The sequence below is a fragment of the Rhinolophus sinicus genome, linkage group LG07, assembly GCF_036562045.2.
Source record: "Rhinolophus sinicus isolate RSC01 linkage group LG07, ASM3656204v1, whole genome shotgun sequence".
Taxonomy (NCBI): Eukaryota; Metazoa; Chordata; class Mammalia; order Chiroptera; family Rhinolophidae; genus Rhinolophus; species Rhinolophus sinicus.
The window spans coordinates 18894553-18910566 of record NC_133757.1 but is presented as its reverse complement, the minus strand read 5'-3'; the positions used below and the strand labels follow the sequence as shown (position 1 = coordinate 18910566).

The 16014-nt window shown below is 39.5% G+C and overlaps 1 protein-coding gene across 10 annotated transcripts in view; it reads right to left on the bottom strand.

Moving 5' to 3' along the window:
- The window catches only part of SORCS1 (sortilin related VPS10 domain containing receptor 1), a 462347-nt gene that overhangs the window by 105899 nt on the left and 340434 nt on the right, over positions 1 to 16014 (bottom strand). For all 10 annotated transcript variants that reach the window (XM_019725092.2, XM_019725090.2, XM_074339088.1 and 7 more), the window contains exons 7-9: positions 10525 to 10643; positions 8044 to 8133; positions 1218 to 1397 (exon numbers count right to left, since the gene is read on the bottom strand). In XM_019725092.2, coding sequence (XP_019580651.2) covers positions 1218 to 1397; positions 8044 to 8133; positions 10525 to 10643 — 389 coding nt within the window. The remainder of the gene's footprint in view (positions 1 to 1217; positions 1398 to 8043; positions 8134 to 10524; positions 10644 to 16014) is intronic.

Genomic DNA, 16014 nt, shown 5'->3' with positions numbered 1-16014 from the left:
TTCTAAATATAGTATATTTACACACACACTGTCCTGGGCTACCATAATTTCCATGACAAATCCCTGGGCTCTGAATTGGGCATAAAGTTTGCTAACATGCCTTTATACACACAGAGAAGTTTAAATACTGGAAGAAAATCCCCAAGAATACCTAAAGGAGAAGGAGTATGCGTAGCATTGAAAAGAGTTAAAATGATAGGTTTCAATTTCTTAAGTGGCATTGGTTTTTTTCTTTGACGCACTGGATGTGATCCCCTTGCTTCTCCTTCGAGGCCGCCTCTCGAGTCTCTGAACTTACACTCAACCAAACAACAGCATCATTATGACAGCACATATTTAAAACAGTTTTAGAATTTGTTTCAGATAAAATATATGTATATGATTATATTTCCCAAATTCTGAATATGGTTTTCAATGGGTCATTGTAAGCAATTATAAATCCATCATAGCATAAGATAAGACTGAAAAATGGCTAAAATCCATCCCAAAATAGCAGCTTTCTTTCTACCTAACTGTGCTTTAAATGGCAGTTAGAGCATTGGTTTGTCAGGAAAGCTAATTGACTTCAGCATATATGATTTTATTTTGAATGCTGGTCACTCTGAGAAACAAAGGTCCAAAGTTCCCTTAGGGAAGACTGATAACTGCTTTTTGTCTATCCACTCCACCTGATTTAGGAAGGAAAGACCTGTTAATCTTATCTAACTCATTGTTCCTCTGAGAGGCTGGCAATTAGCCAGTGGAAATTATCTAGTTAGAAAGGTGTTCAAGTCCAAGGGAGTGTCTTCAGATACCAAGCCTAGATGTGCCCTTCATTCTTTTCCTCAGAGAGAGATAAGGAAGCAGTGTCCCCTTTGCTCTACACCCTGACGCCCTGCTGGCCCTTCAACACTATTTCCAAATTGCACACTGGAATCGCTCTTGTTCAAACCCTTTAATTGTTTCACTGCTTCCCCAGACACTCTCCACGTCCTCTGGGGCTTCACAGCCTGTGGATGCGGTGGAAAACAAGATCGCTCTCAGAGCTGTTCCGTGGATTGCAAATTAACCAATACAAATGTTCTGCAACGCATTCCCTCCATCGCAAAATGCATGAGGCCACCCAATTTCTTTGTAATTAAAATGATGGTGGAAACAGCCAATGGGGGGCCTTCATTGGCCAGGCCAGGCACTACAGGGGCTCAGGACTCACCACACGTGCCTTGTGACATACATACCTCATAGAGGTCGATCATGACATTGCCTTCAGGCCCTCGGCTGCTTTGGACGTTCTCCAAGGCCAGGGTGAAGTAGATCCCACGTGTGTCTGAGATGTAGAGGTTGTAGGTGTCGTTCTGGTTCCATTCTTGGACGGCTGCGAGCACCTGGTTCTCATCGGTGCTGATAATGTGCATGTCCTGGGGCAGGACAGGAAAGAGGAGGAGGGGACAGTTGTCGCAATCAAGCTGGAGTGTGGAGCATAATGAGGAACACGAGACCAGGCACAGGGCGACTATGACAGAAGGCAAAGGTTTTCCTTGTGCGTGTTTGCAAAGTAATAAGTAGGTAGATGTTATCCGTATACTTCCTTTCTCCCTTACGGGGTTAGGCAGTAAGGTCATGAGAAAATAGGACAGAGAGATGCTTGGTAGCTCGATTATACGTCAATTGCCTCATTTGATAATTTGGAAAAAAAAAATACTTTCTCAAATACAGAGGGTGCCAAAAATATGTCTACACATTTTAAGAAAGGAAAGCTGTATTAAAGTTGTAATACTCAATATATACCGATAACAAAAGATGAAGGACAAGTCACGTTTGACTTCTGCAATGACAAGAGGTGCTCAAAGTGGTGACCATCAGCGTCCAGACACTTCTGATTATGGGGAACCACGGCTTGAGCAACATTGACCAAAGTGGCCACTTGTGTACATTTTTTTTGGCACCCCCGGTATGTATGACTTTGGAGTATCAGTCATCCTGATATATTTGCCAAGCAATTATATGGTATATGCTCAGACAACATGGTACACTCAGAAGGCTTATATGGGCAAATGCGAGGAAAAGCTAAAGGGACAGAGACAAAATAGATAAACCCTGCACCTCTCCATGTGGTCCATGGACCAACAGTGTGGGCAATACCTGCAAGCCTGTTAGAGCCATGGAAACTCAGGCCTCACCTACTGATTCAAAGTCGGCATTTTAATAAGATCCATGGGTGATGAATATGCACATTAAAGTCTGAGAAGCACTTCTTTAAGGCTCAGCAACCCCCAGAAGACCCTGAGGAATAATGTTCACCTGAGTACCCCAAAGCACTAATCTTCATGTTAATGAACGTTCAAGGACTTCGCTGCTTATCTAAACCTTTACTCTGAGAAGTTCAGCAGGAAATCGTTAAGTAATAGAGGGGGAAAAAATAGTCTGCACAGTTGATGACGTTTTCAGACCCTGGTAGTCCTGGAAGACAGAATGAAGGTGCAGGTAATAAGCAGATGTCCCTGGGTGAGAATTCCAAATCCTTCTCCCCCCATTCAGAACTCCCGAGAAGCAGATGTCACAGAAAAGCTGATGTAACCATGGCTTGCTGTCTCCTTCGGGAGATGCCAATTCCTGTGCTCTTGGCAGCCTTTCCCCCTTTCCCCAAGGTGGTAGACATTGGTATAACTTTGAAAAACCAAAATCAAACAAACACAACAAAACAAAAATTATACAGAGGCACAAAAGTAGAACAACATGGAAATATTTGTGGTCTTCGTGTAGCTCACGACTCAAATCTCCCCAGGACTGCTCTGTTCCCTTGAAAAGCCTAAAGCTTTTCCTAAAGAGATCTGTCAATCTTCCTTAGCTGCAAGTCCAGCGCTGGAAAATTCTACCTAACTTCTAACCTAAATTTCTCACTGTAATATATGCCCATGTTCTCGCAATCAATCAATCAATCAATCAGCAATTCAGTTCCAACTCTGTTTTAGACATAGGAACAAGTCTCTCTTTTTGTTAGCCTTGATCTACATGAACTCAAGTCATCTCAGAAGGAAGAAATCTTTAAAGGGTTTTGTACTCCTCACCCCTTCTCAGGCCTCACATGCCATTCTCTAGAGTTCGCTTTATAGAAATAATTCAGAGTGGGGAGGCCAAAAAATGAACCCCTCCCATTAATTCAATGCAGTACATAATTCAAAATAAGTTTTTATGTGAAAGTTGGCCATTGCTTGCATCGGCGCAATGGCCATTTATATTTCTTTTTATAATTGCACCTTGATCTTTCTTTGAAAAACATCCTCGTCCCTCTTAGACAAATTTCCTCCCTATACGCAATCTTTGTTACTTTCTTCCACCCTTAGGACAGAAGTGAGTTGAGGTCTAGCCTTCAGGATATCCAGTTTCCCTGATGATAGCGATTCGATTAGTGATGGATATATGACCCTAGCAAAGTCAGTAACACAAGATTCTTGTCTGAGGCTAGAATTATGAGAGGGGGAAAAATGCATTTCTTACTATTGGTTTATAAACGATGAGAATTTTAAAAAGCATAGATCTGATGGAGACATGTCTTGGAGGTAGAGGATGAAGCCAATCCTGAAGAAAATAGGCTCAAAAAGTAGAGGGGGTAAAAAGCAAAAACAAAACACGGGCCAAATTATGTGACATCCTTTGAGTCTTTCAATATAGACAGCTAACAAGCTCGCCCCATCTGTAAACTTTTCAGTTGGAGAGGGCAATAGAGGAACATGGTTTTTTAAAATGGGCTTTGAAGGAAAACTACTACTTGAGTTCAAATCCCGGCTCTATAACTTAGCTGTGTGAGTGAACTGGACTCTGTGCCTCGGGATTTCTACCTGCAAAATAGCGATAATTGTATGCCCTCCATGGAGCTGAGAGGATTAATCAGCCAGTAAGTGTTAAGCACGTGTGATGGTCCTGGGCACGTAGCATCTGCTCCATACATGCTAGTGATTTTCAGTTAAGCAAGTCCTTAAATCCCTTTTGTTGATTCAGCAAGGTTGATTTGGCTTTTCTGTTCATTGTAAATGTTAGGGTGCGAAGTAATATACTCAACAAAAATTGGTTCACGTAAGTGTTTTGTTTCTTCCTAATGGAGGGAATTCACTGTGGAAATCAGTGCAAGGGCCATTCAACGCTCAGGGGCAAATCTTCTGTGGATCCCCACTGCCAATAGGATAAAGACCAAAACCTGGAGCCTGGCCTTGGAATCCTCAAATATCTACTTCCAACTCATGTTTTTTCCTTCCCCGTCAGCACGATGCAGCATCATCCCTGGATTCAAGTTAAAAGATTCAGCAACAACCTGGCCCCTGCAAAACGAATCCCTTTTCCTTTGGAGTAAATTTGTGCACTAGAGAATCTCTGAGGGCTGGGTCATAATAGATGTCTGATTAAAGAACCCTTTTATACTAACCCAGCTTGCTCAAACCTTTCATTTTTAGATGAGGAACTCAAACTGTAGATGCAAAAAGTGTTTAGGTCACTTAGAGAACTCCTTGAATTGCAGTAGCAGATTAAAATGGCCACCTTTAGACGAGGACCAAGGTCAGGTGTCTTGCTGCCCATATAATTGAATTACGTAGGTGGAACAGACTTTTTACAAATGATATTGGTTTAGATATTTTAATGGAAAGGTTTGACATATTTAAATGACATCTTTCTCTTTTCTTCTTGCCTGTATCTTCCTCCTTTCTCAGGAGAACGTGCTCTTTCTCCCAAAGTGGCACTTTATGTCGAATATTTTTACTGAGCCACAGAATTTTAGACCAAGAAGTAATCTTTGAGATCTGCTACTGCCGTGTTTCCCACAGTCTGTTTCCTAGGACACCAGCCTTTTTACATTTTCATAGATTTGAAAAAATGAGCCCTTTGTTAAAATGTTTTGATTAATGCTGAATTACAGAGTTTCGTTGTTCACAGGACATCCTAGAGCTTTCAACATACTCTCGAGCTCCTGTTAACTCTCTAGGCAAGGAATATAGAATAGAGTTTATTTCTTTGTTTAATTATTTGATCATAACCAAATTTCCATGAAGCATCTCTGAGGACATTATATTCTGAGTATCACATGTGAGAAAATATTGTTGTGAGTCTAAACTCCTTATTTTTAAAATGTAGAACAACAAAACAAATAAATGAAACAATAACAACAAACAAACAAACAAAAAACAGGGAAAGAGAAATTGACAAAGCAGCCCAAGCTTTCAAAGCAGATTAGCGACACGTTTAGGCCCAGAGTCCAGGTCTGCTGTGAATCAAGCAGCTTTTGCACCACTCACATCTCAGTTCACATCCATCTTTTACCACACAGACAACTAGATCCATACTCATAATAATATTACCTTGCTTTTATAGAGTATCTGTCCTCCGGAATGCTCAAAGCACTTTCATATGTATTGCCTCATTTATCTCACTTCAGTAGCTCAGAATGAGCTCCAAGTAAGTTAAGGGAAGGAAACTGTCACTAGTCTCCCTGTCTGGCAAGCCTCATGTTCTTAACAGCAACAGCGATATGAAACTTTCCCCATCGTCCTCTCTGGTCATCTTTACCATTTTATTACAACTTTTTTTTTTTTTTTTTGATACAACTCAGGGTGACACGGTCTTTTAAGAGCTGTTACAATGGCTGTGGATGATTAAAGAAAATTTGAGCATGAAAGTGCTGGTTTATCTCAATTCCTTTGGTGGATTTGAAGCTTTGTTCATTTCCAGCTGCGGCAGCCCTGGCTTTGATACAGAGGGCCATGAAATGTATGCACTTTCACAGGGGATCACTCCACCCAAGCTGGGGCTTGTCTTTGAAGGTGTAATGGGATTGTAATGAGGCATCTCATTGCTTTAAATAATAAACACTCACTTGGACCAATTAATACTCGTACATTCATTTGCTATACAGGCTCCTATTTTCGGGGGGAAAAGCTAAATGAACCACTGCATTCTACCCTCAGACCTCAGAAAAGGCTGAGCAAGGGAACATTCTCATCTGGGAGAGCAAGGAAAGGAAACAGACAGTAGATTTGGGTTTAAAGTAAAACTTTTCCTCCTAGATTGGCTAGATGTTACTCGGGGCAACTGTCAACCATGATCTGTATGGTTCTAAACAAGCAATGCAAAGTGTGTGTTTCCTAACACTCCAGCAACAGGTCCAAAGATGTTTCTTTGATTTTAAACTACCATTTCTAGGTCTCCTTAGGTCAATGAGGATATTTTTCTTGATGCCCCTGGGTTTATCAAAATTTTGGGGGGATACTGCTCTCTTTTAATAATAGAAGTTATTAATTTATTCCAAGGGAAGTAAAGTATAAAGAATGCTAGTCTGGGAGTCAGGAGACTAAAATTCTAGCCTAAATTCTGCTGCAAGTAGTAATTAATTGGTAGAAACTTACTTCATTCAAAAAAGCATGTTCCCAAGAGTGAGCATGAGACGAACCACTTGAATATGCTCTTTACTAATTTGCTCTCAGTTCTCACATGCCCTTTGAACAAAAGCCTCTCACTGGGGTATAGTTATTGTCTCTAAAGGTGTAAATCTTGCAAGCTGACTACTTCATTTGTTGGTCAATCAAAGAAACAGTGATTTTTGTGTGTGCTCACAACAAAGAAAAAAACAGCTCAGTTAGATTTATTGAGGTAACGTTCATCACCGTCATGGACCTTCTGAAGAGATCATCAAGGGTCATTTTCACACTCAGTGTTCCTTTTACCTACTGACTTTACCCAAATCTCATCTAAGGCACAACTCCAATGTTGTACGTTCCTGTCTTTTGGGTAAACATTTTAATCCAAATCAAGGGCAAGGAGGATTTAAATGTACACAGGTAGAAACATATAGTTCTGGGCAATTACCACTGTCATGAATCTCTTAGCGGCTAAAAATAAGAACTACTAACATGGACATAGTTCTTCAGAATTCACAGCACAATTTAATGTGTGTTCTTATCTCTAATGGGCTGAAGTTTACAGCTCACCTTTCGCTATGCTAGGGTGAAGGGCAGAATGATGGCCAAGAAGAATTCTGCTTGGAAACCCAGAGCAACTGGCTACCATTGGCTCTTCTGAAAGAGGAGATGTGCAATGCCCTTGTTATATCTATCACATGATTTCCTGGGCAGCTAGCTAGTGTTGGTTCAAGAAACCATACTACAACGTCATGGATTAAAAATAACAAGAAAAAGAGTCATAAAAACTCAATCAAAAGTTCTTTATATTTGTTTAATCCAAAGGTTTCAAAGCTGAGCTATAACTATATTTCAATCTACACTGTCCCCTTCTTACAGCCACACACATCTCTGTTGCTCTCAGATCAAGGTCTAACACATTAATAATTTCTGGCCACTTAAAATACACACAATGGCAGCAAGGCCGCAAATCCACAGCTTTGAGCTACCAACACAGTTTAGCGACCACTAGGTGGCGCTCCATATCAACGCAGTTCTTTAGTGTTTATGGAAAGAGCCCGGGCCTTCAGCAGTCGAGGGTCTCTAACTTTTGTCCACCACTGTTTTCAAAGGAATACGTCTTTGGGGCAGTCTGAAAAATTAGTTGTGTCTCAGAACTCTAAAGATAACCAGTCTCATAAGAGAGCAAGACAGCAAAGGTTGGATACCATATAGCAGCGTCACCTAATAATGAATACAAATTGGGGATAGAAACAATATCATACCTATTACATACACTGAAACACTGTGTATTCAAAGCATGTTTTCTGTCTTGCTAGAAAACCAATACATACTGCTTGAAAATCTTTACTGTTGAAAAGCAAAAACAAATCAGTTATTAATTTAATCAGATGCTCCTACAGCAAAGAAGAGAGAGAGAGAGAGAGAGAGAGAGAGAGAGAGAGAGAGAGAGAAAACAGAAGCAGCTGCAAGAAAAAAGAGGGTGTTGAGATTGGCAAATAAAAAGAAAGTAAGGCAAACTGAACTTGAGAAATAGAGATGGGGGACGAAGAGAAGTAAATTATATGAGAAACTGAAAGAGTGCTTAGGAAAGAGAGTGGAGGCAGGAAGGTGTGACTCAGAGGAAAGACTGAAATAAATAAATTGATTCAGGCCATACCTTGGGCAAAGCATATTTGGGCAGCTTCATCTGGGCAAACGCATTCCTTCGGTAGGACACATAATAATGTGGCCGTCCTCCTGATGTCAGCTGGAGCATAAACAAAGGTTATATAACAGTTACAGGTCATAGAAGAACAGTCACTGAATGGAAGGGAGTAGCTGCCAACACAACAGTATGAATGACTAGTGGACAAGTGTAAAGAATTGGCATTCAGTCAAAATCAACTTAAACCGTGTACGTGAGTTGGTCAGAAGCCCAAACTGAACCCGCTGGACAATAATGCAATTCTTCAATTTTCACTGTGGGTCAGGAGCCAGGAAACATTTTTAGTTATTATTTGTTTTTAATGATACAAGCCTCAGGGTACACTGGATCAATGTCCAAAAGCAGCCCAGCTGTGTAGCCCCAAGACGATGGCCATACAAATGGCCCCCATGCCCTATCAGAAGGAAATGGCCCAGGTCACACAACGGCAGAACTGGAGTTTCACATCTCTGGGCACTGCATTCCTGTCTGCTGTTGTCACACTGATGAGGGTGAGCATGTCCCACACACAGCAGGGCTGCTAACATGTTAAGACAGAAAGGCAAGCCAGGATCATGGTCCAAAATCATTCTAGACCTCTACCTCCCAGAAAAAGAATTGTGAGCTACCTCCCCCAACTATGTCCAGGACACAGTGCAATGAACCCCATGGGTGTGAACGAGGGCAAAAGGAGTGTGTCCTCTACCTCAGCATGAGCACCATTCAGTGCATGTCAACCTCTGTCTGGACTGTGGTCACTCTGTCACTGCCCAGGCTTTGAAATATTACTGACAGATACATATGTAAATTTAAGGTGTATGGTGTGATGATTTGATATACATATACAGTGTGAAATAATTACCATAAATAAGGTTAGTTAACACCTCCATCCGTTCACTTAATTACAATTTGTGTGTGTATGGTGATACCATATAAAATCTACTCTTAACAACTTTCAAGTATATACTCCAGTATTGTTATTTATAGTCACTATGCTATATAATAGATCCCTAGAACTTACTCATTTTATAGCTGGAAATTTGTACCCCTTGGCCAACATCTTCCCATTTTCCTACCTCCTAGCCCCCAGAAACCACCATTCTACTCTATATTTCTATGAATTTGTATAACTACTCTTACTTAACCTTTATTTCAGGAGGTTGAATGTCAGCTGGAGTTTGCGTATTCAGAATGTCAACATATGCTGACTGTTCATTAGACACATAAAACAAAGATTGGCAAGTTAGCATATTTACCACTATGTGGCCAAATCACCTCTCAGTCCTAATAATGGGTTACAGGGTCGTGTTCATAGTGGAATGAGTAGTAAAGATCTGAAGCTCTAAATGCAGAATTGATTCTCATTTGTAAATCATATATGTGGATTATAAACTGCTATTAGAAAACAGAAAAGGTTCCTGGAAGCAACAGTGACAGAGATGAATTAAAGAGAGACCCAGTGTGTAGAACCATTTCAGTGTCACTTGATAATTGATGCTGAAGTTATCAGAGTATTCATTAGTCCTTTTCCTGAAGAAAAAGGCATGTGTGTGTGTAATCATTTGTGAAACATTTTTAAAGTACACAGGCTGATGTTGGGCATTTTGAATACTTGCTTCTTCAAACCATGGGATTAAATATTCTACATGATGATTTCTTTCTAAATAAATACAACAGTATCTAGACTGTGCCTCAATCTCAGTGAAATTATACATACATACAAATATATAACTTAGCAATTGTATCTTTTCACATGGAGAGAAATAACTCAATTTTTAAATGCCTTGTCCAAATAAGTCTAAGATGTTCCTTAAATGTTGAAAAGCAAAGCATACTTGCTCCCTGTCTCTCCTAACCACTCATGAAACCTCAGCTTCTCACACTGTTTCCACTCTTTCAGGAGATGAAAAACCTGTCTGAATACATCTCATCTAATTTCTCTTTATCCTAATCACAGTCAGTGCATGGCAAGAACGGCTGACTACTCACCACCTTTTCTCTGCCTGCCACCACCTCCAGCCACCCCACAGCTTCCTGTTTCCACCTGTTCCTCCATTTTGAAGGTGGGTGTTGTGGAGGAGGCTGATTGGCTGACCATTCTCCTGATAGGACAAATCTGACTATCTGCTCAGTCCCACTAATTGACAGGAGGCTCTCAGGAATGCACATGAAGGGAATGAATGGAATTGTGCCTCATTCTGGAGACAACCCTAGTACTCTGAGCAGTGCCTCCATGAGCCCATGTACATAAGTCCTCCAGACACTGCCAAAAAGGAACTACTTCATATTATGTTAGTATAGAAGCTTCTACACAAGGTAATGTTCCTTTTGTTGTAAAGATATTTTTATTTTTTTTTTAACTCTTAAGGGAGAGAAAGCAGCAAATAGAGCTGCATTAGGGACAGAAACAGGAAAGTGTCTTTGAGACAATCAATAGAAGTAGATCTTTCCTACCTGAACAAACACATAATCATCCTGGACAATCAAAGAGTCTGGGTCAATGTAGCCGGGAAAAGGTTTATTTCTGTTGGCCTCTGTGCAGTTCTGCATTCGGCACGTTAGGTACTGTGAGTCTGAAAAAAAGAAAAAAAGATGGAATGGGGGTGAATACACACAGAGTACTAGAGTCAGAGTGGACATTTTCTATTTTCTTGCTATCTCTAAGTCTTTAAACAAACCTCACATTTTTTGTTAACTACATTATTGTTAAAATTATTTTACTCACTTGTTAATCAACACGACCGCCACTATCTCCCAATGCCTCTACCAACTCCTGCCCTCCTAAAATACTAAATTATTAATTCATTTTCCCTTTTCTAAACCCAAATGAAAATGTTTTCAAAAACTGCAATAATACTTGTGCTTTCATAGTTATTTTTTCTCAATAGGCTTCACTTCCACACTTTGACCTTTGATTGACAAACAGGAAAATACATATATGCAATCATCTATCATCTCATGCTAGAAGTGCTGTTGTTATAAATAATAAGGTTCTATGTCAAGATAAAGGTGGTTTTTTTCCTATTACTAATTAGAAGTGAAACAGAATAGAAGGGGATTCCTGAGTTAAAAACTTTGTTCTTATTTCATAGATGAGTAAACAAAGACACAGATTCTCACCTGAGAATCTAAAGCAGATGATAAACATAATTCTTCCATAAATCTGATCTTTGTTGCTGAAAGTATATTGTATCAGGGAGACTATTTCTGCTTTTCAACCACAATTGTTCTGGCCTGTCTGCGATTCAGATGTCACTTCCTTACTTAAAACTCCTTTTGCCTCCTTGCATTTAGAATAAATTCAAACCTTCCACTGGCCACAGCTCCAACTTCCCCTCATGCTAATCTTTTCTTCTCTCCCTGTGATTCTTGCAATCTTCTACTTTATGTTCAGAAATTTGGCCAAACTTTCTACGTCTTTAGAGAATTTTCATTTGTATTTCCTCTGCCTCTGAGGTTATTCTGAAAGAAGTTTCTAGATTCCAGCTCACTGTTATTAATGAGGTTCTTCCATGATTACTTTCTATCATACACCACCATCCTGTGAGTTCACTTCATGGAATTTTATTATATTCATTATGTTGCCTTAAAAGGAGGCAACATTTTGCCACTCTAAAGATGCTTTTTTGGGGTATTGATTTTAAGCTGCTTATTAAGAAAAAAGACTCAGAAAGAACCTTTGACCCTCCCCCTTTCCTGCCCAAGAAATTCAAACAGAAATCTGCTTCAGGAAGGAAACCTTAGAAAGCTGCTTACTTTGAATTAAGTGCCTTAAATAAAAGGATACCAGGCAGGCACACTTTAGCTAGATACCCCGTGTCCCATCGTTTCTGAGGTCCCCAGCAAGAAATTTCCTTCCATGTATGTTCCCCTCTTTCTCAACTACTTGTAAATCAACCAATCTCAGTTCTAAAATCCAATAGCACTCCCCCGTCCTTTCTCCTCTGTCCAAAGATGTCTTATGTACCCAGTGTTGCCTTACCCTCTTTGGAATTTTTATGCTTACATGAATTCCTCATGTGCATGTATTAAAACTTTGATTTTCTCCAGTTAATTTCGGTTAATTTGATTACTAGCCCAGTTATTAGAACTTAGAAGGTGGGGGGAGAAGTAATATTTATTTTTTTGCTCCCACACCCTTCAAGGGAATTTATCTAAAATTATCTTGTTCTTTATTTATTTATCCCACCCACCCACTCACACACCATTAGAATATAATCTCCATGAAGACAGAGACATCATTTTTTGTTGTTTACTGCTGTACCCCTAGGTTCTAATATTCCTGGCACTTAGTAGGCAATAAATAAATATTCATTGGAATACCTCTTTATTGGAATGTATCTTTTTGAATGAAAAAGGAAGGTATTTTATTTTTTTCTGACAATGAATGGTGAGTTTGATTTTAGAACATCAGAAATGTATGCAGAAATCCTCTCTTCCAAATGAGGAAAAAAATCCGAAAAAAAAAAAAAAAAAAAAAAAAGATCAGGGGATAATTATTTACATGAAATGGGGGTAGGCAACAGCACATAGAGTTGGATATAAAGGTTCACTGATTTCCCTTCAGAACATTTCCAGGACCACCTTTACTTGAAGAACCTGGTATCCCTGTCTTCTACCAAGAGAATCACTAGGGGCGGCATGATCATTTGCTCCATCTGACCAATGACTGATGTAGTTGCTGATGAACTCTTAGGAGACTGATAGAAGTAAGTTTTGTCCACAACCTTCCACCTTCCTCCATCTGGCTGCCATATGTAGGAATGACAAATGGGAATAGCTCTCCAGTACTTTAATCCATCTAGTCCTGCTAAAACTACTGCCAATGATAAACTAAAGACAAGCCTTCTTCTCACCCTTCCCAACTCCTTTTTCAGACATTCTTACAGTTCCACTTTAGACCATAACTCAACATCACTCTTGAAGACAATTTCTGTGACTTAACCCTTCCCAGATCGGTCCTCCCCATAGCACACAAAATATTTACCTCACAACTTCACAGTCCACCAGACACTTTTACAACTTTCAGTTGACTTCTGATTTTCAAAAGGTAGCTTGGGGTCATAGACACAATGGAGACTGGTGACTATGAGACAGGCATAGGTTCTGGTGTTGTCACTGACTAGCTGCACAGTTCAAAGGAAATCACTTAGACTTCCTGAGTCATTAAAAAGGGATACCAACTTCCACTATCTTCTAGTTTGGCTCTAAGAACTAACTGAAATAAATAATATATATGCTAAATATTTTGAAACTCACACTTGTACAAATATGAGTTGTTCTTATCAATATTCAAAACATTCCTATTTTCTCTTTCGCTACTTTTCATAATGATCAGTTTGGGAGACACAGGAGGTGCTTAAAAAGACTAGTTAAACTGAATTTGAGTACACCAGTTATATTTCTGTATCAGGTGCCGCTGGTGACTTTTGGAATACCCATTACTCACTGTCTCTTTGCTGAAAAAGCCAATACTAGATCTCTTGGCTCCTTCCTCCACGTGACTCGGAAGTCCCTGAAAGCAAGGATTAATTCTATTGGGTCTATGCCCACTTGAGATCTTCCTACTTCCCTGCCATTGGTTGATTTAGGAATGGACATTTAGGCCCAGTTTAGTACATGACAAGTGTCGGTACAAGCCCCAGTGTAGGGAGCTCTTTTAAGATGCTGCAGGGAGGTACCAGGAGTTACAGCAGAAGTCCCTCTTCTGCCTCTCTACAACACTGTGTCCCAATGTGATGCTCAGCACTGCTCTAACCTTTTGGTCACATGAAGGAGCCAGTCTGACAGGTAAGCTTCCATAATGAGTATAACAAAAAGATGGGGAAGACCTGTTTCCTGATAATATTATTGAATTATTAATTGTACAGAGCTTAAAGCTGCCCTTTCTCTGTGCCCTTTGTTATGTGAGATAATGAATAAAAACAACAATTAACCAAATTGATTCAAAGTTTCCTGATGAAAAAGTCTGGGGATTCAAACTACAAATTCAACTTTCAATCAAATTTTCCAAGACTGACATCGAATGAGGACTTTTTAATGGATACACAATGCTTGTTTTATTTGTAATCAGGTCTATGACTTTCTTCTTAAGACTTCAACTTCCGCTTCAAAGGCCCCTGAAAAATCATAATGTGGAAAATATAAAAATAAACTTTTAATATTTATAACTCCACTATAAAGAAATCATGAAGATGAGGGATTTGGGAAGAAATTAAAAAAAAAGAAAACACACAGGGAAACTAACATTTGTTGAACATCTGTGTGCCAGGTACTCTAAAGTATGTTCATATTTATTTAACACATTTAATCTTCACAGTACTATAAAGTATAATATATCAAACCGATTTTGCAGGTAAAGAGAATAAAGCTCAAGCAGATGGTGAGTTATAGAAATGGCAGGATGGGGTTTCGAACCTGGCTGGCCTGACTCCAAGGCTGGCTTGTTTCCACTATACTATGTTGCATGAAAATCTCTAGCAAGTGTGGTATTGGTATATTTTGGCTTCCACCTAAGTATCAATGGATACGCCTAGATACAAACCAACAAACAAACCAAAGCTGTGAATTTGTATTTTTTGTGGGGTAATTTAACTTGGCAATATAAATCACTATCCTTTAAAATACCTTTTGACCTCAAATTCATTTCTGAGAATTCTACTTGAGGAAATAATCAATGATCTATGCAAAGATTTAGCTACTTCCATATTCATCAGAGTGTTGCTTATAATTTTTTTTTTTAAAAAAAGAGGAAATAAAATGGCCAACTAAATAAACTGTGAAACATGCATAGTTTACCATTAAAACCCGGCTTCTAAAGAGTATACGAGAATTTACAGAAATGCTTAATACATTTTATATTATAAAAATAGGTTATCAATTAATAATGTTGTCTCAATGTTAATTTCTTAATTTTGAAAAATAGACCATGGTTGTATAAGAAGTTAACCTTAGGGGAAGCCGACTAAAGTTTCCTGTTTATCTATCTGTCTTTTCTGTTTATCTGAAATTATTCTAAAATAAAAGTTTTGTAAAAGTAGGTTGCCAAAGTATGTGCATAGGGACCCAATTTTGTGCCAGGTGTATATTTAGATATCTGTATATGTATGTTTGCATAGGAAAAATGAATAAAATAAATATATGAGATGTCAAGACTAGTATAGAGGCAGTGATGTGAGAGGCAGACAAGCTGTATGCGAATCGTTGGTCAGCACCTACCCCACCTCTGGGTGGGGTAGGGCCTCTTGATGGGCCTGGGAGATCCATCTCATAAGAATTAGAGAACTATCTTGAATTCCTCTGCTTGGTCTGTCTATCCCCACTCCCCATGCCACATACTGCAGAGGAGGGGCTGTGCAATGAGCCTGTCCTTGGGCTGAGAATTACAAAATGTACAACTGGGTGACACAACAATAAGCCCCAAGAAGAGATCTGGGAAGCATTTCTTGCTCAGAGTTCTTCAGTAGTCACAGCCACTGGTTACAAGGGAAATTTCAAGCGGAAAGGAAATGATCAGTTTTGAGCTGCCTGCCCTTGGTAAAGTGTTCCTGGTTTGTTCCCTTTCTCCTCCTAATGGTAACGGAAAGAAATTGGCTGCACTTCACAATGAGGGACCAATCAGTCTTGTTCCCCTTGGGGCTCGCTGTAATAGCATTAAGTATGATGAACTCCTTCCATATTCAATTCCGGTGAGTGTATGATGCGATTCCATAGGAAGTTATCTTGTAATTTGGCATTAATTAACGTCAATTAATGTATGCAACTGCTAGACTTCAGAATTAATTTCATTACTTTTCCCACACAGATGTTTTCCTTGCCATAGGTAATGAGGGCACTGTGCTCTCTTTTCAAGCATTCTCACTTTCTGCAACAGCTGCTGCTTAGAATAATGGAATCCCCATTATTGTGAGGATCTGAAGGAAGTAAGCTGCCTTTAAAAGGCCA